We start from the raw sequence: 27,178 nt of genomic DNA, 5'->3' as shown, positions 1-27,178 counted from the left end.
GTTTCACATGTTGTATGGGCACTCTTTCTGCATACCAACCTCATGACCTCAGCGGCTGCCTGACAGACACTCTTTATCAATTTCTATTAATTCATTATCTTCTCTCTTGTAAGTCAAGGGCAAGTAGGGAAATCTGCAATGTCTGTCTCCTCTGAGTCTTCAAGGTCAAATGCTTTGTTCTAGCAATATAATTTTGTTACTAAAATTTACCCAAGCTGTACTACAAACTAGTTGCTCTCTGCCAAAGGGATGCTGAACTGTATACCTGGCCTGAGGGATTATTATGGAAAATACTAGAATAAATTTAAATCAAAACAGTATGGGAAAAGTTAAAAAGAGGCTGCTTTTGCTCTCATTTTTCCCTTCCAGAGAAAAAAAGGTGGCTCTTACCTCAGCTGTACTGGGGTGAAGAGAGCAAGCAGTTTTTCTCTCTTGCCACAATCTAAATCAGCAAAGATGAGTGGTGTGATGACTACACTTTGGTAGTGTCTATGTCCTCATGACCAAACTGCTAGAGAACAGGCTCAGCTAAATTAATCTGCTGCTATCAGTATACACAGTGGCACAAACAGGTCTCTGCTGATCACAGTGCTTTGTACACAGATGGCAGCTGATCAGTTTGTATAAAGGTTATGGTCCATAACAGCTTTTCCTTTCAGCATGTAGACACATGCCCATCCAAAATACTTCTGTTAAACATTCACCATTTCATCGTGCAAAGCCGGCCGTGTAAGAGTTGGATAGACAAGGAAGCTCAGCTCTAACATCTTATCTTCAAATTCTCTTTTTATAAAATTCATTCCAGAAGTGAAATCAACAATTACATTATTAAGAAATAATCAAACAGATATATGTAACATATTAATGAGATGGCAGATGAATACAATGAAAGATTCAGATTGGCCCTAAGCCAGTAAGAACCTGAACAGATCTCAAGAATCAAATAAGATCTCAAGAATAACAACCAAACATCTGATATTCTTTAAAGTCCTATGTTAATGGCATCAAAATCTAGCCAGCAAGCTCCCCAAAATTTGGCACATATCGTAACAGAGCTGAAATGGTATGTCTTTGTAAGACTGAACCTCAACAAAAATTCATGTCACTTGAATAATACTGTATTCCTAGTTCTTAGAAGTTAAAATAAGACATGTCCAAGAAAGGAAAATCATAAACTCATACACATATATAATCTTTTACAAAGACATCAAGTAATAAAATGGAATTGATTTAATTCATCTGAATTAAGTGGATTTTCTCATGAGCTCACACTTGTTTTGTAAGTAAAAGACTGTTCTAATTCTACCAATAACTAACACTAGAAATACTGCTTAACCTCTGTTTCAAAGCTTCCCTTATAGAATGAAATGGTAAAACCTATTACTTATCATCAAAATATAAAATACTTAGGTATAAATATAATGAAGAATGTGTATGATCTGCATGCTAAAAACTACCAAAGGGAACTTACCTTGTAAAGGGAAATTCTAGAAAACTTAAATGAAGAGAGAGTTCACAGTTTGGAAAGCTCAATATTATTGTTAACATAGTAGTATTTCCCAAGTTGATCTATAGACTCAGTGCAATTCCAACCAAATTCTAACAAACATTATTTAGCACTGACAAGCTGGTTTTAAAATGTATATAAAAAGGCAAGAACAGGCCGGGCGCGGTGGCTCAAGCCTGTAATCCCAGCACTTTGGGAGGCCGAGACGGGTGGATCACGAGGTCAAGAGATCGAGACCGTTCTGGTCAACATGGTGAAACCCCGTCTCTACTAATACAAAAAATTAGCTGGGCATGGTGGCGCGTGCCTGTAATCCCAGCTACTCAGGAGGCTGAGGCAGGAGAATTGCCTGAACCCAGGAGGCGGAGGTTGCGGTGAGCCGTGATCGCGCCATTGCACTCCAGCCTGGGTAACGAGTGAAACTTCGCCTCAAAAAAAAAAAAAAAAAAAAAAAAAAAAAAAGGCAAGAACAGAATAAAAACAATAACAAAGTCAGGGATTATGCTACATGACTTCAAAAGTGACTACCAAATTACACAAATGAAGACAGTGTGGTATTGGTGGAAGAATGGACATGTGAAGCAATGGAACAGAAGAGAGATTCCAGAAATAGATCTAAACAAATATTTTATAGTTAAATATTTTTATTTTTACAATTAAATAATTGATTTTAAACAAACGTGCCAAGGAATTAGATGGATTAAAAATACTCGTTTCAATAAACTCTTCCAGAACAACTGAATGTATGAAGAAATGTAAACCTCAACCCTTACCTCACACCATACACAAAAATTAAATCAAAATAGATCTCAGACCTAAAGGGAAGAAGTAAAACTATTACATTTCTAGAAGAAAAACATGAGAAAACCTTTATGGCATCAGGTGAAGAAAAGATTTGTTAATGAGGACACGAAAAGTACAAAGTATTAAAAAAAAATAGTTGACAACATGGACTTCATTAAGATTAAAAGCCTTAGCTTTTAAAAAAGATAACGGTTTTTTTTAAGGCACATTATAGATTAGAAGGAAATTTTTGCAAAATACAGTCAACAAAATAATTGTCTTCAAAACACGTAAAGAATGCTTACAACTCAAAAATAAGACAAACAATCTCATTTTTTTAAACAGGCAAAAGAGGCAAACTGACATTCTGCAAAGATATATAAATGGCCAAGAAACACATGAAAAAATTATTAACATTAATCTTCAGAGAAATGCATAATAAAAACCACAGTAATAATACTGCCACATATCTACTAGGACATATATACTAGAACAGCTAAGATGAAAAAGACTGACAATACCAAGTGTTGGTGAGGATATGAGGCAAACAGAAATCTCATAAACTGCTAGTGTGAATGCAAAATGTTATAGCCACTGTGGAAAACAGTGTGGGAGTTCCTTATATAATTAAACATACATGTACCATGTTATCCTTCAATTTCACCCCTAGGTACCTCTCCAAGAAATTAAGGAAAGCATACACCCACCCAAACAGACATTTGTGAATGTTCGTAGAAGCCAAAAAATGAAAGCAACTCAATCATTTTCAAATTAATGTTTTGTGAAAGATTAATACTGCCTCATTTACAAAATTCAGTAACATTTATAAATCTGGCATCCACTTTATATAAGGATTGACACTTTATATAAGGACTGACAACATACTGCATGGCTTACTAAAATAGACCATGAGACATTTCTGCACTGGGAGGAGCAGTACAGCAAAATTTTAAAGTTTTAAAATTCTGTCCCTGTTTGTTACCTTCTGACATAGCTATAAATACTCCTCTTTTCCTTCAGTATTGTATTTACCCAACTCTCCACCTACCCTACCTTGTATCTCCAACCTTTCTCAGTTGACCCAGGTTATCTCTTTATATCCCCTGTAGCTCCCACCTATTTGTTAATGCATTAATTAAACATGCCTAAAATCAAGTATCTTCATTACCATTACAACTCTGATATCCATCTACCCCATTCCCTCCAGATTTGGTTAGAGCTGTCAAAGTAATCACTCTATAGACATCCAAATTCAAAGCACTGAAGCCATCTTTTACTTCTTTTTCTTCCCTTGTCTGTAACCTTCAGTCACTACATACCATCAATTAGCCCTTTTAAATTAGTCTCCATCAGCTTCTTTTTCCATGGAAATACCAGTCAGGCCCTTTGCTTTGGCACACAGAGACCATTAAGATAAGGTTCCTGTCTCTGGTTTCAGCTTTACCAAATCTTCCAGGGATTGTCTCCTTCTATTGATCTACCTTCAAAACAGTTATACAATACTGATTTTAAAGTCATTCACCTACAGCCTCTCTGTTCAAATCTGATTAACCACCTGCTGGTGCACTTTTAAAATAAGAGAGTCTAAGGTCCAAACCAGATGTGGCAAACCAAAATCTCTAGGGCATGGGACGTACTACTTTGCCCCTCCTAAGCTAGGCAAATCTAATAACTGCCTGGTTTGAAAACCTCTACCTTAGGCAATTACTTTGATAGTCTTGCCCCATATCATCTTCTAACCATGTTTAATGCCAAACACAAGGACTCTAAAGTCTTTTCTATACACTGTCCCACAAGCACATTCTTAGAAAAATTAAAATTCATGCTTCTTGGGCTTGAGTGGTAATCAAGCAGCTCTCCTCTACTATATTTGAAAGACTAAAATTACTTTATGTTCTAACACAGATAATCCATGAAAAAATCTGTTTCAGCCACAATGATGCTTTCAAACACAAAATTCCCTATACACAAAGGACTTTAGAAGTTCACTTAAATGGGGCTGGATGTGGTGGCTCATGCCTGTAATCCTAGCACTTTGGGAAGCCAAGGCAGGCAGACCACTTCAGGCCAGGACTTCAAGACCAGCCTGGCTAACATGGCGAAACTCCATCTCTACAAAAACACACAAAAATTAGCCAGGAGTGGTGGCACATGACTGTTATCCCAGCTACTCGGGAGGCTGAGCCACAAGAATCACTTGAGCCTGGGAGGCAGAGGTTGCAGTGAGACAAGATCACGCCACTGCACTCCAGCCTGGGTGGCAGAGTGAGACTCTGTCTCAAAAATAAATAAATAAAATAAACTTTTAAAAGTTCACTTAAGTGGGATAATGGCTATAAAACCTGGAATACCTTATTCAAACACAACTCTTTAGTTTGTGTTCCCAAAATTGTGTAAGTTAAAATTCAAGATCAGATGAAAAGAAGTAAATGGAAATGGTCTCAAGATTCTGAATAATAATTAATTATTATCTTGGACTATATGAACCATCATGGCAAGAAAAGAAGGAAACACTCATATAGGTCTCTGATACATACACGCTAGAATATATACATGTCCCTCCTGGAATATATCTGATTTAGCCTAATGAAATGGAATTTCTTAACTTGAGGTTTTTCTATGTGTAAAACTAAACTCAGCTTGAGTACCTAATGACTGTTTTCTAAATTCACCTTAATGAAATATAAAATAATAATAATAATAAACAGGAACATGTTTGACAAATTTTAACCATTGCCCTATTTTTTTTTTTTTTTTTTTTTTTTTCCGAGATGAAGTCTTGCTCTATCGCCAGGCTGAGTGCAGTGGCGTGATCCGGGCTCACTGCAACTTCTGTTTTCTGATTTCAAGCAGTTCTCCTGCCTCAGCCTCCCGTGTAGCTAGGACTGCAGGAATGCACCACCATGCCTGGCTAATTTTTTGTATTTTTAGTAGAGATGGGGTTTCATCATGTTGGCAAGGATGGTCTCAATCTCTTGACCTTGTGATCCGCTTGCCTTGGCCTCCCAAAGTTCTGGGATTACAGGTGTGAGCCACTGCGTCCGGCCCCATTGCCCTAATTTTTATAACTTTCTGAAAATGTTTAATTAAGAAATACCAAACTTATCTTAAGGAAATTATACTTACATCCTAAGCAATTTCTAGTTATAAAACATGAAAAGGTAAGCTATCAAGAAAAGATAAGGTGAAATTATCTTCAAATATCTGACTCAAAAAAACTAGTTAAAAGTGTAACTAAGAAAATAGTGATTTAATGTTTGTGTAGCTCTCTTAATACCTGAACACTCAATACCAGAAATTCTGTTTTCTATAAAATAGCAAAAATATGTAATCCCTATAAAGCCATAAATGTGTGGTAAAAGAAACATCTAAGATAATATTTTAAATATTTTGAACTCACAATTCAAAATACTAATTGGCAATAAATCATAACCACAGATAGTTTTGAAAACCACATGACATTTAAATTCTTACATTTAAAAAGCAATAATATACATAGCTAAACTATTCCTTCGCTTTATTATTTCAGTTAGTACTGTCAATTTATAATACATGGAAAAAATTAAATTGGGTACATAATACAGAATAAAGTCACCTTTAACATTTCAAAATGGGATTTTGTTGTCTTCAAAATATATATGTAATTCAACTCATAATAAGAGGGTCCCTGAACTATGATTAATTGGATATTTTTATCTTAATAATGACATTTCAATTTCTCAGAATAATTTGCTTCATATATCAATCCTTCTTTTAACCATATTCTTACTCTTGTTATTTTGTGAGTGACCCCAATACAGAAAGTACGCTTTCTTAAACAAAAACAAATTTAGTTGCTATATAATTTAAGATACATCGTGAATTCACACAAGTGAAACAGTAACTCACACATCCCTCCATCCCTTCTCCAAAAACAACCGGGGCACAAACAAGGGTTATGAGAGCCTTAGCACTTAGCAGTGGGTAACCAACTGAAATATTTTCCAGAAAAAAACAATATTGTATTTCACTGACACAAATATCAGACTCTAAAATCTTTATGAAATATTATTTATTTTTTCAGAGAAATACAAACATCACTGAAAATAGGACTTCTAGGATGAACTATCATACACTCATTTATACCAAGGATCATAAACAATGTCCTAACTGAAGACTTTAAGCATCAGGTGACCTGTGGAACTCCATCAACTATACACACAAAAAATATCAGAGTCCTTCTCTTTAAGGCTACTTACTGTGTTAAGACACTACCAATGCCAGTATTCCAAAGGCCACATAAGCCTGCATTTATATGTAAGGCACATCTGTGACTTTGTAGTTACAGCAACCAAATTCCCAACTTGATCCAGCAATTGAACCCTTTCTCTCTAGAGAACAGTTTTGCTCTGTGCATCAGGTGTCACATCAGAGCATGATTTACAAGAGGAAAGAGGGTTCTAAATGATGCTAAAAATCATGTTAGTGTTCCAGGATAAAGATATTTCATTCTGAAGCAGAAAGTATGACTAATATCCAAAGGGAAAACATTTTAATATATATAACTGACTATTTACATATTTCAGTTTACTACTTTAATTTAGAGACCTACCTTACTTTACATTTAAAGCAGTGTCACTAAAGTTTTCCTTCAATATCATCCACTCTAGTGAACCAAGTTGATATTTGTTTCATACTTTTCTTTCCCTTATTTGGAGTTCTCTCCCAGCATTTCCTTAAAATCTTTAATATAAGCTTTTGCCTTGTATGTGTCATGGGAATATAAGGACTTGAGTCAACTTTCAGTAGGACAAACAGGAATTACAGATGATGCAAGAGCTAAAGAAGTGTGGCTAAGCTGATACAGAATGTGAGCACAGGTAATTAATGCACTCCGAGAGTGAGGGGGAAAACTGAAGAGCAGGTTTAAGAGACTGCTGGTTCCCTGCTTCAATATCCATTTTCCTCTTTCTCCTTAGAAGGATATTTTTATATTATTATTTTTAGCAGGGCATATCACATTGCAGAATAAAAGACTACATGTCCCAGGATCCTGCCTAGCCTGAAGGTGCCACATGACAACATTCTGGACAATGAGATATAAATAGAAATGATGCTTCAAGGAATCTGTCTTGGATGGAAAAGGTAACTTTTCTGCTCTGTTGCCTTTCCTTCTGCTTCTAGCTTTCAATGCATACATCATAGCTGGGGTTCAACAGCCATCTGTGCTATGAACGGATCCTGAAAATGCAAGCCACATGGGGGCACAAGCAGAGAAGGATGGAAGCCTGCAACCTTTCACACTTGGAGCCACCGCCAAACCATCCAAGACCATCCACTCCCAGGGTCCTTTTCCATGAGAGAAAAACTGGGTCCTACTGTGTTGCTGCAATTGGTTTTTGTAACCAAAACTAATTACAACACACACAGTAAAAAAAATCAATATCCAGAAAACACCATTTGCCTTTTTCCTCTTCTACACTCCTGCATGGGTCAAACAGTATCAATTTCTCACACACTTTCCCCAGACTCCTCCTTGCATTACCTTGCAACCTCATTCTTTTCCCTGGTTCTTCTCTTCTATATCAACCTGACATTAAATAAATTGTTGGCTATTGAAAAGTTATTTCTAAAAGGGAATATATTATCATAATATTGTCAAACTTTTTAAAGTGATTTTTTTAAAGGGCAAGTTAAAAATATAATCCTAACACAACAGAATTCAGCCAACATTTATTAAATGCCTGCTATGTCCTAGGCACTGGGGGCACAAAGATGAATAAAGAGCCCATGCCTTTGAAAATCTCACAGCTTAATATGGATGTGGAATGATTAATCCTAACAGGAATACAAGGGTAGACTTCCCAAAGAAATTCACAGGGTAGGAGGAAGGTGACAACAAGGTGGAGGATATCCCAGACAGAGAGAACAGCCTAGGCAAAAGCATGTCCAGACCACAGAGATCAGTAACTGTAGAGTGTGTTGGAAGCAATGCAAGCTGGAAGCATTTTTAAGCTGCCCTGCATGTCTCACCAAGGAATCTGGATTTATGTCTGGCAGCAGGAAATCACAGAATTCCCAAACTGACCTACATCCCTTACCCTAAGTTTATAAAAGACCATGAAGTGCTTTTGCTCTCTCAAAAACTAACACCTCCCTCACCCCATCCTGCCCCACTGTGGGAATTTCATCCACTTCTGCAAGTACCTCCCCTCTTTCCTGTATCATCTTTGTACCTCTCTCAACTGGATCATTTCAGTCAACACACAAACACATGTTAGCATCTCTTCAAGAAACAAACCCCTCTTGACTTTACAACTCTAGCCACCACCCCATTTTCCTGCTCTTCTTCACAACAAAATTTCTTGATATGGTGAAATTTTCTGTTTCACCAAGTCTTGTCTCCCCATTGTCTTCTCAACCAGCTCCACCACTCCACTGACACTAGTTCTGTTAGGTCACATAGGACTCCCACGTTGCTAAATCCAAAGGTTATGTCTCTCATTATTGAATGTCCCTGTAGCACTGGACAAAGGGACCCTTCTCTCTTCTCAAAACACTTTTTATCTCTTAGCTTTGATCACACATGAGGAGGATCTCTCTTTAGGTCAGCACCACATTCTAAGCAAACACATAAGAAAGCAATCAATAATGTTAGTAGAATGAATAAGACAGAAATACAAGCATATCAAGAATTGCAGGTGAGCAGTTTAGGACAGAAGTCAGGATAAAAAAGCTCATTAGTACTGATAAAGCACCAAGGTGAGGAATCTCTTGAAAAGACATAACCAATAACCTGGAGTAATGTTTGATTTTGGAAATCAGTTCTGGTCATTTTTACTCATAACTTTTGAGAATCCTTTTGGTAAACAATTCTTCAAAGATGCAGGGTAAATAAGTGCAGAACACTTAGGGGAACAGAGTCAAGTCCTGGAGGATGAACTGATACACAAGTATCTATGCACGTGTGTATATTTTAACTCAACTGTAGATTCAGTTATACATATATTTATATGCATAGATCAAACTGAACATTTTAAGGTTAAAACAGATGGCTCCCTTCCTAACCTAGTACTTTCATTAACTGACCAACTACAGGGCCCAATCACCTGCTTCTGCAAAAATAACATGATAATGGGTAGTATAAGGCAAAGCCTGAGATAGATAAGCAGTTCTTATACACTTAGAAGCTGTTACTAATTCTCCCATCATCTAACTTTAGGCCATTCCAAATATGAATTAAATAAAGTCTTATGGTTTTCCATTAAAGAAAATAACTTCTTCTTCTTTTTTTTTTTTTTTTTAATTGAGACGGAGTCTCAGTCTGTGGCCCAGGCTGGAATGCAATGGCACGATCTCAGCTCACTGCAACCTCTGCTGCCCAGGTTCAAGTAAGTCTCGTGCCTCAGCTTCCAGAGTAGCTGGGACTACAGGCTTGTGCCACCACACCTGGCTAACTTTTTTGTATGTTTAGTAGAGATGGGGTTTTGCCACGTTGGCCAGGCTGTTCTCGAACTCCTGACCTCAGGTGATCCGCCTGCCTCAGCCTCCCAAAGTGCTGGGATTACAGGCGTGAGCCACTGCATCCAGCCAACAACTTCTAGTAATCTTCTCTATAAAGAAAATGTCTAAAAATCTTATGTGACGCCTCATTTAATCCAATTATAAGTTAGTAGTATCTTCCCACGGTAGGAGGAAAGGATATATTACTTGTAAAACTCAATGAGGACAGTTTTCATGATCTGTAGTTTTTCCTTTTTCCCCTCCATTCCTTCTCCAATCACCGTGGTCCTACTATGCCTAGTCTGTACTTCAGCTGTGACTTTTGCCAATACTGGAAAGTAAATCTTACGTGAATGCACAACTTCCAGAACTCTACCCCTCACTTATCTATATGCCTTTTGGATACGTTTAATGTCCAATAAAGTTACCCTTCGGTAACATAATTCACTAGTGAGTTATTTTTAAAATGCCATATTCCTTAAGGCATCTCCAATAAGTCATTGCATGACTTATAACAAATGTGTACTCTTTCAAGAATATGATTTTCTGATTCTATACAGCTCTTTGTATGAAATAAGAAACACTTAAATTTGTCTTCACATGCAAGTGGCCAACAAACATATGAATGCCCAACATCAATACTTATGAGAGAAATGCAAATCAAAGCCACAATGAGATAACCATCTCACACTAGTCAGAATGGCTATTACTAACACATCAAAAAACAACAGATGCTGGTCAGGCTGTGGAGAAAAGCAAATGTTCAAACACTATTAGTGAGAATGTAAATTAGTTCAGACACTGTGAAGAACAGGTTGGAGATTTCGCAAAGAAATAAAAATAGAACTACCATTTGACCCAGCCATCCCATTACTGGGTATCCAACAAAAGGAAAAGAAATCATTCCACCAAAAAGAAACCTGCACTTGCACATCCATCTCAGCACTATTCACAACAGCAAAGACATGGAATCAACCTAGGGGCCCATCAGTGGCGGACTAGATAAAGAAAATGTGGTACATATACACCATGAATACTACACAGCCATAAAAAAGAATGGAATCATGTCCTCTGCAGCAACATGGAGCTGGAGGGGGCAATACAGAAACAGAAAACCAAGTATCAAATGTTCTCACTTATAAGTGGGAGCTAAACATTAGGTACTCATGGACATAAACATGGCAACCACAAACACTGGGGACTACAAGAGCGGGGAGGAAGGAAGGGGGCGAGAATTGAAAAGCTACCTATTGTAGCTCACTATCTGGATGATGGGTTCAATCAAACCCAAGCTTTAGCATCACGCAATATACCCTGGTAATAAACCTGTACATGCACCCCCCTGAAGCTAAAATAAAAGTTGAAATTAAAATAAATAATCCCATTGGAAAATAAGTAAATAAATTTGTCTTTAGTCTCTGCCACATATAGAACCACTCATCCATTGTTGTACCCCCTTTCATTACTAAAAAACTTGCAAGCTCTCAGAGCAGTCAGTTAACTTATCATGTAGCACCGGCAAGCAGAAAGTAGGTCTGCAATTTTTAAACTCGAGTAGCTCATTGTTAGTCATGTGAATCATAATGAGAATAGTATTTCAGCCTCTCCAAACTGATTAGTTGAATGTCTTGTTTCTCCACTTATTCTCATAGCTGCCAGCTCTAATTTAAAATGTGATTATTAAAAGTACCACAGCACAATTTTAATTTTTAAATTATGGGCATAGTTGGTATCAATGAAGAAGAAGCACTAATTGTAAATGGACACAGTCAACATGGTGCAAATCCATAATATGCACATTTCTTTCAACCTTCTGCAAATGTTACTAGAGACCTAACTTACCAACAGTCCCGGCTCTCCAACCAAGTTATACAGCTTTGTAAAGTAAAGCTCTCACTAATGCCACCATTACCAATGCTTCTGTAACTATTTCCTTCCCTAAACTACACTTGCATTCTAGATAAACCGATTTCATTCTTTTGCCCTCACTCGAGCTGTTGGTTATGTTTGGATTATCTTCACTCAATCCTATCTCTGTGCTATCACTCATGTTCTTTATCATGTCCGCATTTTCTCTGACTGCTTTCCAACAATCTAAATTATAAACCCAACTCAAGAAGTATCCCCTTAAGAACCACTTTTGATCATCTTCCACATACATTAAAATACCCGTCTTTGAAATGATTTTGCATTCTGTATAGTCTTCGCCATGTCAATTTACACTGTACTACTTACCTGTTCAGTGACACCCAGGGAATTTTTTTATATTTCATATGCAACGGCCTCATCGCCCCAAGCAGATACTAAGTTACATGACAGCAGAGGTAGATTACCTTACCTATTTTGAATACTCTAGGACTTATTGCAGAGACCACACAGTAGGAGTGTGGTCAATGCAAGTTTCAATTAATGTCTGAAAAAACACTGAAACCTATAAAATAAGCAGAATAAGCCATAAATAAGCATGGAAAGGGCCCATGAAGCAAAACTCAATTTTAATGGCACTTCACTGTACGGCAGTTCCCACTGCCAGTACATTTTCTGTTGTAGATACAGTATCTTAACACACTTGTATGCCCAAATAATCAGACCCTAAAGTTCATGCATCAGAAGCCTCCACTCTCCATAGAGTGTTTGTCCTAATCTCTCCGATTTCCAGCCTTAATTATCATCCCCCTATTGGCATCTTGAAAGTTCCTAGACTAATAGCTACCCTGGGCTTAATTTCCCTTCAACCTTACAGTCTCTACCTGGCCACCACATTAAAAAAAAAAAAAAAATGAGGAGATTCCTCTGGAAATGCTCTACATAAAAGATGTAGAAGGTTTTAAACTGTCAGAGCAATAACGATGCTGTTTATGATTAAATACGGTACACATGATTATTTCTATTAAAAGGCCCTTCCTTTGGGACTTCTATGATAAAATTGATTTTATTAAGAAAATCAAGTTAAGCATTTCAATAGCAGTGATTTTTAAGACTGTGACCAACATAAATTCAAAGAAGAGTCTCAGCATAACAATAACGGTTCATGTCTTAAATATCTAGCATAGGCCAGATGCAGTGGCCCATGCCTATAATCCCAGAACTTTGAGATGTCAAGGTGTGAGGAGTGCTTGAGGTCAGGAGTTTAAGACTAGCCTGAGCAACACAGCAAGACCCCATCTTTCGCCCTCACAAAATTTTTTTTTTTTTCAAATCAGCAGGGCGTACTGGCATGTGCCTGCAGTCCCAGTCACTTGAGAGGCTGAAGAGACAGGATGGCTTAAGTCCAGGAGGCTCTGGGCTTGAGGCCACAGTGAGCTAAGATTGCACCATTGCACTCAAGCCTAGATGACACACTGAGACCCTGTCTCTTTAAAAACCAACCAAACAACAACAAAAAACTGGTGGTGGCTCACACCTGTGAGCCCAGTATTTTGGGAGGCCAAGGTGGGAGGATTACTTGAGGTCAGGAGTTTGAGACCAGCGCAGCCAACAAGGTGAAACCTCATCTCCACTAAAAATACAAAACTTTGCAGAATGTGGTGGTAGGCACCTGTCATACCAACTACTTGGGAGGCTGAGGCACGAGAATTGCTTGAACATGGAAGGCAGAGGTTGCAATGAGCTGAGATCGCGCCACTTCACTCCAGCCTGGACAACAGAGCAAGACTCCGAAACCCCTCCCCACAAGATAAACATTGCATACTCTTTTATTTTTTCAAATAGATTTTTAAATCACTGATAAATTAGGAGAAAAAGACTCTATGAGTTAACGTAAAACCTAGGTAAACTACCTCCTTCTCTAACAAATAATTTAAAGAGCTAGATGCACATTTAGAAATACAGTCTGATCCTATCTTTAATAAATTCCTAGCCTTCCAGAAGTCAGCAGCCAAAAAATAATATACTGGTTCATTATTATATTGTGACTTTATTAGAAAATGTAGGCTTCATCATTCATAGAATGGGGTAATTTTAGGCAAAATTTTAAATTCCACAATTTCAAATTTTAAATTCCAAAATTGTAATATAAAAAATTACAATTTTTTAAACATACTGATTTAGGGCACTTAGGGGCAATGAAGATGGTCAATGTTTTCCTTCCCATTATGTACAACAGCGTAAAGCAAAGGTACATTAGAAAACCATTTCTAAAACTGCACCTTTAGATAATTTTCATCTGTTGCTTTCCAGCCCCACAGCTGTTGCAAATGATGCCTTTGAAAATATTATGTAGGAAAATCTCCTTCTTCTTACTACCCTCTGCCTGTCAACTATTTTAATAAATCATCCTACAATAACCAAGAGTGTAAGCAGCACCTCGTAAAGTTATATAGCACACAACCTTACAACACAGTGGCCATGACCGCTTCATAGACTTGAAAAAACACATCACAGTTTGTGCTGTTTCTATATTCACCTATGCCAAATATTCTCTCTGATCCCGCACACTCCATTTTTAAATTACCTTTGCTAGCAATCTTCTGTTGATACAAAGAAACGGAATTCATTTTAAGTAAGACTTTTAAGAAAACAATAACTATAAATTGTACCTTGCTTCAATACAAACTGTTATTCAAATAAGAGTTTAGCTCTATCTTAAGGCAACAATATATGTAACAATATAAAATACACGGTCTTAGAGGCACTGTATAAATATTAATGTTTCAAAACTTGACAAATTTCTAATAGATTAAAAATAAAACTCACAAAAACAACATTCATAATCACTGAAACTGCTTAAAGTGGGGAAGAAGAGTGAGCAAGCTATCACTGACAGTCACATAGGAATTCATAGGCTTACAAATCTTACCAAGGAACAATACTCATGTTAGAACAACCAAAGTAAAGGTACATACCCAAACAACTCTCATCTATCTAGAATGGTAACAAAAATGAAAGAAAAAAACTAGAAAAACATGAAATGCTGACTTAAATGTCAACTGAGGATTTCATAAGGCTAATTAAATCTGGAAGCCAAATGACAGGTTTTCTGCCATTTATATCATCCTTTTCACCGGATGAAATCATGTGTTGAAACAATTTCAGAAGAATTAGTTAAAAATATAAAAAATGTTGTTCAAGATACTTTGGTACTTTCAAGGTGAATTACCCATCAAAACAAGCTGGCACTTTCAAGAGAATGCTCAGTTGAATTATTATACACTAATAACCAATTTCCAGGCTTACATGATAAAAAACATAGGGTGAAGAATCATCTGTGAACTAGTTGTTTTATGAAACTGGACTGTCAGTAATATCTAACCTATATGGAACCTCCACATTTTCTATTGAGGAAGAGAAATAGATATTGAATCACTAATGCCAATCTTTAGCATAATACCACTAACATCTTTCTCATTAAAACAATCTTAGTACTATTCCTAAGGCAACATCCCCAAAGGAAACAAACAACTTGGACAGTGCAAATGTCAGCAGGTGCAACATGAAGGAATAACCTATATATAGTACAAGCACTAGCTTGTCATTCAGTCTGAACCGCCATTCCCTTTTTCACCCTATTAAAGTACTAACTGGCAAGCATTTGACATGCAGCCAGAAAAAGAGATAACTTATGTCATCTTTTAAAATAATCAGACATAGAGTCCAATGTTCTCAAGAAATAAGTCTGAACTGCAAGTCCTCTTTTTTCTAGGAGTTTTCTGAACATTAAGTTCCCTTTCCAGAAGTTAGAACAAGCTGTTACTTAACTAGCTGATAATGGCTGGTAGTCAAAGATGACCATTACTGGCTTCTTCACTGTTCTAGGGCTTCAATCTTATGGAGTTAGTTTGTACAACAGACTCTGTATTAAGATGATAATGCAGTCACAATCAGTGATCTTTTTAAGACATAAATTTCAAATTACATTTGCTACAGCATTATTTGTAATAAAAAGTATCAAAAATGTATCCTTTAAAATTATTAACTACATTGTGGACATTCACATAACTGAATGTTAAATAGGCATTAAAAGTTATAAAGAGGAAGCACCGACCCAAGTTATGTCCACCTGCCAATTTTGCGATGGAAACGTGTCAGGGAAAACTAGGTACCCCAGGGGTTGGAAAAACCACACTAGGAAAGAACTTGCGTCAAAATCGGGACTGAAATACATTAACGTGAGTGACTCAGCTCGAGAAGTCTGATTATCAGGTATCATGGAGTCTGGCAAGATGGCTTCTCCCAAGAGCATACCGAAAGATGCACAGATGATGGCACAAATCCTGAAGGATGAGGGGGATTACAGAACATGAGCCAGCAGTTATAAATCAGTTGTTGGAGTTTGCCTTCCTATATGTGACCACAATTCTAGATGATGCAAAAATTTCTTCAAGCCATGCTGTAAGAAAGCTACTGTTGATGCAGATGATGTGCGATTGGCAATCTAGTGCTGCACCCACCAGTCTTTTACCTCTCCTCCCCCAAGAGATTCCTTATTAGATACCACAAGGCAAAGAAATCAAACCCCTTTGCCATTAATCAAGCCATATTCAGATCCTAGATTGACACCTGATAGGTATTGCTTAACAGCTCCAAACTATAGGCTGCAATCTTTACAAAAAAAGGCATCAACTTCTGTGGGAAGAGTAACAGTCCCGCGGTTAAGTGTTGGTTCGGTTACTAGCAGACCAAGTACTCCCACACTAGGCACACCAACCCCACAGACCATGTCTGTTTCAACTAAAGTAGGGACTCCCATGTCCCTCATGGGGGCAAAGGTTTACAGTACAGATGCCTACACTTCACAGTCTCCATCTGTAAAAGCTTCAATTCCTGCAACATTCAGCAGTTCAGAATGTTCTGATGAATCTATCATTAATTGGGTCCAAAAACATTCTTATTACCACTAATATGGTGTCATCACAAAATACTGCCAATGAATCATCAAATGTATTGAAAAGAAAACATGAAGATGATGACAATGATAATTTATAATCTAGCCTTGGTGCATGTAACGTGTATAGTTGGTCTTGAATGCATCGTACTGATATTAAACATGCATGCTGGATGTTTTCAAGTTGTGTTTTAGAAAACTTTAATAATATTTAATGAGTAAATACAATTACCATACTTTTCAATTAAAAGTCTAAGAAAAATAAAGCTGTCATTCATTAATTTGAAAAAAAAAAGTTATAAAGAGTAAACCTTTTTATGAAGAGTTTTTAATATTACAAGGCAACACATATATTCTTTAACTGGAATAAGCAAGACATTAAATTGTATTTAAAGCGTGATCTTAAATACATGCAAATAAGTCTAGAGAAAAAATACTATTAAAGAATGATTATCTTGGATGAGAGGATTTTAGCTGATATTTTTTCTTCTCTTTATTTTTGAAAATGTATGTAGTAATTATTACTTTTTATATTAAATTATATGTAATTTTAAAAATATGCCAATGTTTAAATACTGTTTGCCAGCACCTTCTTTTAAGTTCTGAAATAGAGTCAGACAGAACCTCCAAAAAGGGACCAAAAAGTAGGTCCTGAGTCTGAAGGAGTGGAACAGTATTACAATTCCAATGGAGACGTCCCTGAAACAGAATTCCTAGAATTATTGAAGCTGGCTCACAGGGTCACTCCAGGCTTTCTAGGCAGATTTCCAGGAGGTACAACCACCTTCCATCCTGTATTACCAGAGTTTCTTCACTCATAAAATACAGGTAATATCTGTACCTACTTCAAAGGAGAGTTATGAAATTAAATTATTTAATATAGACAAAGCATTTAAAATGGTACCTGGTAAATGGGAAATACTGTAAAAGCTTAGTTATTTTGTTATCATTCTTTTATTACTATTATTTTTACCACTACAATTATCACTATCTCTATTACTACTATCACCACCACCAATGCTAGCCTCATTTCTAAGACTATTGCTACTACAGGAACAAAGAGGCAATAGAGCTTCCCTCCCTCATGGGACCATTTTCCAATGAGAATATGCTTGCCAATTTAACCTCAAAGAAGTAGAAGGGCAAAGAGGCATGAGAATTGCACCCGAGATTATTTTTAATTGGATGCAACGTGCCTCTGGCACTCCTTCACCAGCGTTCTGGCCACCAAAGGCTCACCCTACTCGCGTCAACTACCACACCCAGGCTGATCTTTCTCTATAGTGTAAAATTACCTCTCCTTGTTTCAGACTCTGACCTTTTATAAAAATTTGTTCACATCTTAAAAATAGATTCTTAATATGACCCTGACTCATTCAGAATATTTATCAATAGGACATTTGAATATTTTTATAGAAGCGCTAAGTAGCAGAAAGTGGCAATCCCTATACTTTAATAGACTTAGTCAATTCAAATAAAATATTTTTTTACTAATTTAAAATAAAAATACTTAAAATTTTAAAACCTTTAGTGAAAATATTTACTTGCGAAAAGTACATAGAAACATAACTACTGAAACTCAGTGGCTGATATCCCTGGGGAACCTGAACCTAGGTAATTATGTATGTAACAGATGAGCCCTAACCCTTTCTGGCCACAACTGGTTGGAACAGAGGAATACATCCACCCCAACCCAGGCCAGTCAGATTGTATCCTGAAGAATCTAAAGACAGTACCAGCACTGCAGTCAAACAATGTAAACATGACGGACATAGGCCATAACTGAGTCTTCAGCACATACAAGCCAAAGACACAGGGAGGAAGAAATTGACAGCCTTACAGAGCAGGAAGTCAATCCACAGACAAATGCAAAAATGAAAGGCCATATGGTCTTGAGAAGCAAAAAAAGTCAATGAAAGTCCCTGGCTTTCCATTTCTAGTCCCATGCGGTCTTAAGGAACTTTCTTTGCCTCTCTTCAAATGTTTATGAGACTGCCTACTGTACTCAAGTTACTTCCCCTTTATCTAAGCTATCTTGAGCCGATTTTATTCCCTAGGAGCAAATGTGCCCTCACCACAGCTGACATGATGATGTAACAAATGCACACGTCATCAGCATGTTTTCTGTTCTTGCCCTTTGTTAAATAGATTAAAACAGTGTATATAAAACAAAGTTATTTCATAAAGATTCAAGCATCAACACCCCAAAGTACTGTCTTGCTTTGTATCCACAGAAGAGGATATAGGAAGAGAAATAAATTTAGGAAAGAATCAATTCTGCAAAAGAATTTTAAGTCTCACGGATAATCTATTATAGAATGTCTTTACCATACCTGCTTCTTGGAAGAAACATGGATTCCTTGATGAACACAGAACCAGAAAGAAAGATATACCAGCAGGTACCAATATCATCAGGACTGAAAAGAAAAGGTAATAGAATCAGATTGTTACCTGTAACAACAACAACAAAAAATTAAAACATATAGCACAAAGTGAAGCACCTGCATTTTAAAATCATAAAGAACAACAGCATAAAACATATTCATAAAAATACCATTATTCAACTACTGGAATCATTTTTACAAATTATTTTCTATCCCTGAAATACACAAAAGATATTTATCAGTATTTTTTTTTTTTTTTTTTTTTTTTTTTTTTTGAGACGGAGTTTCGCTCTTGATACCCAGGCTGGAGTGCAATGGCGCGATCTCGGCTCACCGCAACCTCCGCCTCCTGGGTTCAGGCAATTCTCCTGCCTCAGCCTCCTGAGTAGCTGGGATTACAGGCACGCGCCACCGTGCCCAGCTAATTTTTTGTATTAGTAGAGACGGGGTTTCACCATGTTGACCAAGATGGTCTCGATCTCTTGACCTCGTGATCCACCCGCCTCGGCCTCCCAAAGTGCTGGGATTACAGGCTTGAGCCACCGCGCCCGGCCTTTATCAGTATTTTTAAATGTTTTAAATGTTCCTTAGACCGGCAGTACTTTTCATTCTAAGTTTTATTTTTAACCTTTTTTGAACATGAAATACATTCACTTACTTCATAATATGAAAAAATACCAAGAGCTATCAGTGAAACTTACTATTCCTAATCATTTTCCCTGTCTAGCAAGTTCTCACATTTCTCCACTATTTCTTCAGTATTCTTTTAGAACTTCTTTATGCATATGCACACAGTAACAAACATATATTCTTATCCCTTATCTTGTCACAAAGGAAATAATTGTGTAGAGTATGCTCTCTTTTAGGAGCACCCTCTACACAATTCTTTCTTTTGTGATAACTCTTAGAGATCTTTTCTTCAAAAGATGGCTTTCTTGAGCATTCTTTCTTACTGCTGTAGAGCATTCCTTTCCATTGTATGAATGTGCCATATTTGACTTAAGCAACCCCCTACTGACAGTCATTTCTCACTGTTTTCAATTATTGGGTAATTATATAAACACAAATAAAAACTGCAATAGTATTTTGTACATACAGTAGTAGCTGAAAGATAAAGCCCCAGGAGGGCAACTGTTGGGTCTAGGAGCACATACACAGTAATCTTGTTAGATACTGTCAAAATGTCTTCCACAGGTAGTTAGCGATTTATATGCTAGCCTACTTCCCCACAACCTTACTAATATAAGTTTGTTATAATTTAACAAACACTGAAAAATTTTTATATGGAAGGCTTTTCTGGATGTTTAGGATATGTCAGGGAACAGAAACATCCCTGCCCTCATGGAGATTATATTCAAGTCTCATTGAGAAGCCATTTGAACAAAGGAGATGAGTTAGCCACGGGGATCCTGAAGGGATCAGCATTCCAGGCAAAAGGCAGGAAGGATCAGGAGTGTGGTGCAAAGGCCATGTGCTGCCACTGCCTCACAAGGTCAGGGTAACTGAGGTGCTTCTGGATTTTTTGCCAATCTGCTTGGTTAAAATAATATCTCAACTTAATTTTTTTTTCATTTGTTTTTCTTATAAGACCATCTTTTTTATGTTCATGAGTCATTTCTATTTCTGTTTTGTAAAAATCACTTCATAACTTTTAACTAAGTCTCTATTAATTGTGAGGGTTTTTTTTGGGCTGGGCACAGTGGCTCACACCTGTAATCCCAACACTTTGGGAGGCCCAGGCAGGCGGATCACATGAGGTCAGGAGTTTAAGACTAGACTGGCAAACATGGTGAAACCCCGTCTCTACTAAAATTACAAAAAAATTAGCCAGCATGGTGGCTCATTCCTGTAATCCCAGCTACTTGGGAGCCTGAGGCAGAAGAAATGCTTGAACCCAGGAGGTGGAGGTTGCAGTGAGCTGAGGTTGCGCTACTGCACTCTAGTCTGACATGGGTGAGAGACTCTGTCTCTAAAAGAGTTTTTAAAATTTTCTCAGGCACTTTATAAAAACTGGCCTTCTGAAAACATGGGCTGTGAATACCTTTTCCCCAAGTGTGCGGCTTACCCTTGGACTTGGTTTATGGTGCTTTCTGCCATGTGTAAGTTATTTTATCGTGTATAGTCAATTGCATCAAATTTATTAGTTAGCATACAAACTCAGCTACTATTAAAACAAAAATCTAAACATAACAGTGGTATAACCAAGGAGGAAGTTCATTTCTCTCTCACACATACACTAGTCTGAACACTAGAAGTACAAGACTGATAAGGTGTTTCCATGACATTGGGAAGCCACACTCTATTTTGTGGCTCAGCCGTCCTCAACCATGGCTTCCATTTATATTCTAGGGTGGCTGGTCCAAATCTCACCACCACATCCACGTTCCAGTCAATGGGAGGAGTAGAAAAGAAACACAGAGCACACCCCTTTCTTTCAAGAGTAACAACATGGATGGTGCATACCATGTTCCTCTCAGATGCCAATGACCCATATGCAGGTTATAAGGTTATCTTCAGCAATTTTTGCCAAGTCTTTGTTTTGTTTGGTTTCTGGATTGTGTCATTAAAAAGTTTTCAGACGACATTAAATTATATTTACAACTCTGAATAATTACATTACTTAATAATGTCAATTACTATCACCTAATCACTTTCACTGTGCTAACTGCTTCCAAAGTGAATCAGCAGTTGAATATCTTTCCCTGCAAGTCCATTCTTCACCAAATTCATGACTACTTAGCTCAATAGCAATGCCTCAAGAAATACAAAGGAAAAGCATTGTTAAATAAGAGTTTCGTTTGAATGCAGAACCATAAAAATAAAATGATTTCTCAAGTGAAAATGCAAAGTACTTCAAAGAATAATTCATATTTTTGTCTCCTCGATTTTTAATCATTACCTCTTGCAACCAGCAATCATTTGTGAAATGGTTTGTGAAAAGAAAAAAACTTATTTGTCTTTATTGATATGACAGCATTATTCTTAAATTCTCATTTAGGCCAAGTAAGAATGTTATTCCAGACTCAAAACTAGTTTAATAATTTTTAAATAACAAATGGTAAAACATTAAAATAGGAAAAAAAATTCTGTAAACTTTTAAAAATCTGTTTTTATATTGTTCCCTTTATCACACACACACAAAAAAAGGTTGGCCCAAGGAAGTAAAATCTAGAAAAATAGAAAATTAAGGTAGATCACCACTTCCTAACTATGTGGCCTTGGGCAAGTTACTAGAGCAGCTGCAAGGATTAAATGAAAAAATGATCATTAAATGCAAATAATTATTCAGTAACAACGAAGAGCATTAACATGTTAAAAGTACAAAAAATGGCACCACGATCTAGATTAATTGTGACAGAGAACATAACAAACATTAGCTGGCTTTTCAATTATTTCATGTCTGTCAACTCTGAAGGCAAAAATAACAGAGACAAATTAAGGACAAGGCTTATAAACTCAGCTCTCCTGGCACTGATAATAAAACACACATGAAGTGAAAGGCAACCAAGGTTCAAAGTCGATAAAATACTGTGGCAGTGAATGCTCTGATATCCTTAACACCCATTGATCAGCCTATATTTAGGGTTGACTCTTTATATCAGGAAATCCATGAGAAAGATTTGAGGATGTGAAGGTAAGTGGTAATCTCTACCACTTATTATAATTTTGTTTATCTGATAGATAGGCTGTTTCTCTACATTCTCAAAAGAATCCAAAGTTAACACACACGAGCTATATTTGTTTCAGTAGGCATTTGCAGAGAATGACCATTCAATCATCATTTACTAAATTCAGTGAGCACTTACCATATGCCAGGCCACATATGATAACCAAAATTTCTTCGAGTTGTCTCTTCTAAGGATTCAGATTTTGTAAAAATAAGTTAATTAGAACTAAGAATACAAAAAACAGTGAATCTTATTTTACAGATGTACTGGAAATAGTTGTAAGCTAGAAAAATCCTTCTCTCCTCCCTCCTAACCATCCCCCACAAAATTTATGTTTAGTTCCTGTTATGAAGAATTCCTTTCTGTGAGGTGTCTCCATCAAAATCTGTTTTATTTAGTCTTACTAGTCCAGAAAATTCCCCTTACTTTAGTAGAAAGCACTGTACTAATCATGCTTACTCTTTTCACTTACAATTATGCCTCAGGCAGGCAGTGTTTCAGTGTGGGGTACAATGTGCTTCCCCTTCAAGATCTGCAAACACTTCCTTTCCACAGTGCAGCTGTTACTGGAGGGGTTTTTACAGCATTTTTACATGTGTATGTAAAAATGGAAAAGTGATGGCTTTTTTTTTTTAAGAAAAATGAAACTGAAATTATAAAAATAGTACTTAGTAGTAACAGCAGTAAATTTTTCAATACTTAGAGAGTATGCAAATTGAGAGCTCACTTCCAGGTAATAAAGCTGGTTAAGAGAAGACTGACAATAGTAATAATAGCACAGGCAGTGCCCAACTTCCAATGGTCCAACAAGCTTTCTCCTCTTTACGACGCACTCAACCCAAGTACCAAATGATTCTGCTTTTCACTTTCAGTACAATATTCAAAATATTACACGAGGTACTCCACAGTCTGTTATAAAATAGGCTTTGTGTTAAAAGATCCCGCCCAACTGTAGGCTAATTTAAGTGTTCTGAGCATGTTTACATTAGGCTAAGTGTATGTGTCAGTTCTCTCTCTGCCATAAATAACTGCCTGGGATTGGGTAACTTGAAAAGAGGTTTAATTGGCTCACAGTTCCGCAGGCTGTAAGAAGCACGGCTGGGGAGGCCTCAGGAAACTTACAATCATGGGGGAAGGCAAAGGGGAAGCAAGCACTTCTTACCATGGCGGAGCAGGAAAGAGAGCGGAGAGAGAAGTGCTACACATACTTAAACAACCAGAACTCATGAGTACTCATCCACTATCACGAGAGCAGCAAGGGGAAATCTGCCCCACAATCCAATTACCTCCCACCAGGTCCCTCCCTCAACACTAAGGACAACAATTCGACACAAGATTTGGGTGGGGACACAGAGCCAAATCTTATCATTAGGCTAAGCAATGATGTTCAGTAAGCTATATGCATTAACTGCATTTTCACTTAGGGCATTTTCAACATATAGTCGGTTTATTGGGATGAAATCACATTGCAATTCAAGGAGTAGGTGTAGTGGTAGTAATAATAAGAAGTATCTATGATTAACACTAAGATTCTATTCTATCCAGTAGTTCTCAAGCTTTGATAGGCAAACGAATCACCTAAGATGGTAATTTAAAATGCATCTATCCCACCCATTTCCCCAGTTTCTGATCATTAGATGGGAGATCCATCAAAGTGACTTTTAAACAAATGTCCTGGATGATTCTTATGTATGGGGCTTGCCAACTTTGAAAAAGTTTCAGAAAAATGGTCTTGATATGAAGTTCCAAAAGGAACAAATGGAAGGAAAAAAAAGTACAACTTTATCAATGTCCATGCAATTAGGTATGTGCATTGTATTAAAAAGTGCTATTTTAATTTTTCTCAAATAATTGCTTTTTTTTCTTTTAATTATGAGCAAAGGAGCCCCTTCAAGGTTTGCTGAAATAGTAATGCTTAATCTTGAAAGAATCCTGACTGACTTCTAAATAATCTGTCTGACACCACCAGTACTGGGCAGAAAAGAGAAATCCAGACTAAAGAGGTTCATACAGGAACACAGTACTTGAAAGTCTCTCTAATCAGCCAAATGTATGCTTAGAGAAGACATAATTATTCTTAGAATCTCAGAATTTGACCAAAGGATCATGAGTTAGGAACCACAATAGACAACTGATTTGATTTCAATACAATGAAATCAAATCCTACAATCGACAAAACAAAAGTCACAAAAGTCCTGGTATATAACAAGGCACTTTAAAAGTTTCCTGTTTCTGTTTTTCATCAACAGGAAGGAAATTAATAATGCCAAACAAAACAAAATACAAACAGACCTTATAAAATGATCAGTTCACCTTTCAGTGTAAACAGATAGAAAGCCTCTGAGGCAATCAGAACTGCATGATCCCCGCTCAGCATTATCCCAAGTCTAAACCAAGAATAATGGGAAACAGGGAAATATTTGATCTGACCCCCTCCTCTCCCACCTTTCTTCTTACTACCCCTCAACATAACCCACTGCTCCTGACTGGCTGCTTTCCTTCTGTTCCTTCCAACTCTGCCATGCTGTTCAAGATGTTTAACTCTCTCCATCCACTGTACCTTAAGATATGGCTCAAACACTATTTTAAGAAAATCTTCTCACTCACTGTTTTCCAAACTCTAAAAAACTTATCCCATCTAATTTCATTGTTTTATGTTTTTCTCTAACAACTTCTTACTCCTAAGTATCTTCCTCCAACTACAATGAACTATCCTTTTAAGGTAGACATCAGCCACCTGGCATCATGCCTAGCAGAAACTGGGCGACATTTCAGTAATCATTTGCTCAGGTAAATCAGATCAGATGACATCCTTCTGCTGAACCCCCATGGTCCTTCAGAGGAAAAAGTGCAGACCCCTGGCACAGCCCATGAGGGAAGGAGGAAAAGGCTGTGCAAAGAGTGCAGGTTCCAGAGTGCAGGTTCTGGAGCACAGATTCCTTCTTTCACACTAGCCATGTGATCCTGGTAAAGTCAAATTCTGAGATTCTAGTTCCTCAACTGCAAAATGGAAGACATTGGTATCTTGTTCACAGAGCTCCTTTTATTTGATGAAACTATATATAAAGAACCTTGCATGACTGTTAGAAAAAAATACTAGTTCTCTTCATCTCCTTTCCTCTTTTGTAACTGTCTCTGAAAAGAACAACCTTCAGCTTTGCTTTCTGCTCCCAACCCCAACATTCCTTATGCTGTAAACTTATCCTGTTCAGCCAGGCCACACACTTTTTTCCACCTATGCCATAAAGGTTTTGAACAAACCTGCTGTCTAGCTTCTAAATAGTATATATTCTCTTGTAAATATATTACTCATCCTTCTAGCTCCAGGTTAACTATCACCTCCTCTGAGAAGTGTTTTGGTACATTCCAAGGAAAGTGAGTCGTTTTCTTCCAGCTTCCCAGAACTCTGTGTACATGCTCATGTGAAGCAGGTGCCAGGGTGTCATAATTATTTACATTAGGAGTTTCTCCCCAATAGTTATTCAACTCCTCTAACTCTTAAGTACCCCCAATATATACACTACATAATGCTTGACTGGCATTCAGATATTTCCTTAGTAAGTAAATTAATGAACTGAATAGACAGGAACCCAGGTAAGGTATTAAAGTGTCTGAAGTCAAAGATGTGAACTTCAGTTTACCAGTAAATGGAAAAATGGAGCCAGGATCTAAGAGCCTCCTTGGCAATATCCTAGAGATCCACAAGGTGGCACTCTCTCCATGGGAAAGAGCTGTGTGTGCCGCTTCCACATTCTCATTTAAGGAGGCAGCCAGTAAGTTATCAAGTTGAAGCTGACAAGGGGATTCAAAGACCTACTAAGTCCAAAGACAACTGATTAAATCAGCAAAGACAATTATTAGAGGGCAAGAAAGTGACTGTGAAAATGCTACTTCATTCAGCTGTTAATACAATGTGAAAACTAAAGGGGGGCCCAGTCAGCCAAAAAGATTGCTCATGGTAGCCTGGCACAGTGGCTCACCTGAGGTCAGGAGTTCGAGACCAGCCTGGCCGACAGGGTGAAACCCTCGTCTATACTACAAATACAAAAATTAGCAGGGCATGGTGGCGGGCGTCTGTAGTCCCAGCTACTTGCAGGGCTGAGGCAGGAGAATAGTTTAAACCCAGGAGGCAGAGGTTGCATTAAGCCAAGATTGCACCACTGCACTCCAGCCTGGGCAACAACAGCAAAACTCCATCTCAAAAAAAAAAAACGCCAAGAGGGACTGACAAAACAGAGTGGCAGGTTCTGGGGAGGTGGCTGTGGGCAAAGGATGCTGAGCCTAGCATGGCCATCAGCTCAAAACAAGGCTCCCAACAGCCACAAACATGGGCATCTAAGTTTTGGGGGGGTTTTGGAGGGTGGAGAAGCAACAAATAGAAACAGAAAGAATGGTACCCATGCAGAATCTAAGCAATCTGGAACCAGAAGTTAGTGCTTTCCCAGATAATCCTGACAAAATATGGAACAGGGAGGATGTATGGGCTACAAGAGGAGACTTCCTCCCTCTTTAGCAGAGCAAGTGCAATATG

General features: G+C 37.5%; 1 protein-coding gene, 1 long non-coding RNA gene and 1 pseudogene across 9 annotated transcripts in view; 1 reads left to right on the top strand and 2 right to left on the bottom strand.

The window, feature by feature from the left end:
- The window catches only part of LOC135277781 (uncharacterized), a 223,434-nt gene that overhangs the window by 48,612 nt on the left and 147,644 nt on the right, over nucleotides 1-27,178 (bottom strand). The gene's annotated exons all lie outside the window — the stretch shown is intronic.
- The window catches only part of LOC135268135 (rap guanine nucleotide exchange factor 6-like), a 141,204-nt gene that overhangs the window by 20,434 nt on the left and 93,592 nt on the right, over nucleotides 1-27,178 (bottom strand). For 6 of the 7 annotated variants that reach the window (XM_064383761.1, XM_064383760.1, XM_064383759.1 and 3 more), the window contains one exon: nucleotides 18,929-19,012. In XM_064383761.1, coding sequence (XP_064239831.1) covers nucleotides 18,929-19,012 — 84 coding nt within the window. Of the gene's footprint in view, nucleotides 1-18,928; nucleotides 19,013-22,785; nucleotides 22,835-27,178 lie in introns of all 7 variants that reach the window. The other variant, XM_064383762.1, reaches the window with a different exon arrangement.
- On the top strand, nucleotides 15,919-16,696 carry LOC105720461 (transcription initiation factor TFIID subunit 9-like; annotated as a pseudogene).

This window comes from Aotus nancymaae, unplaced genomic scaffold (genome assembly GCF_030222135.1).
Source record: "Aotus nancymaae isolate 86718 unplaced genomic scaffold, 86718_ANA_hifiasm-v0.15.2.pri h1tg000033l, whole genome shotgun sequence".
NCBI lineage: Eukaryota > Metazoa > Chordata > Mammalia > Primates > Aotidae > Aotus > Aotus nancymaae.
This window is presented reverse-complemented; position numbering and strand designations above follow the sequence as displayed.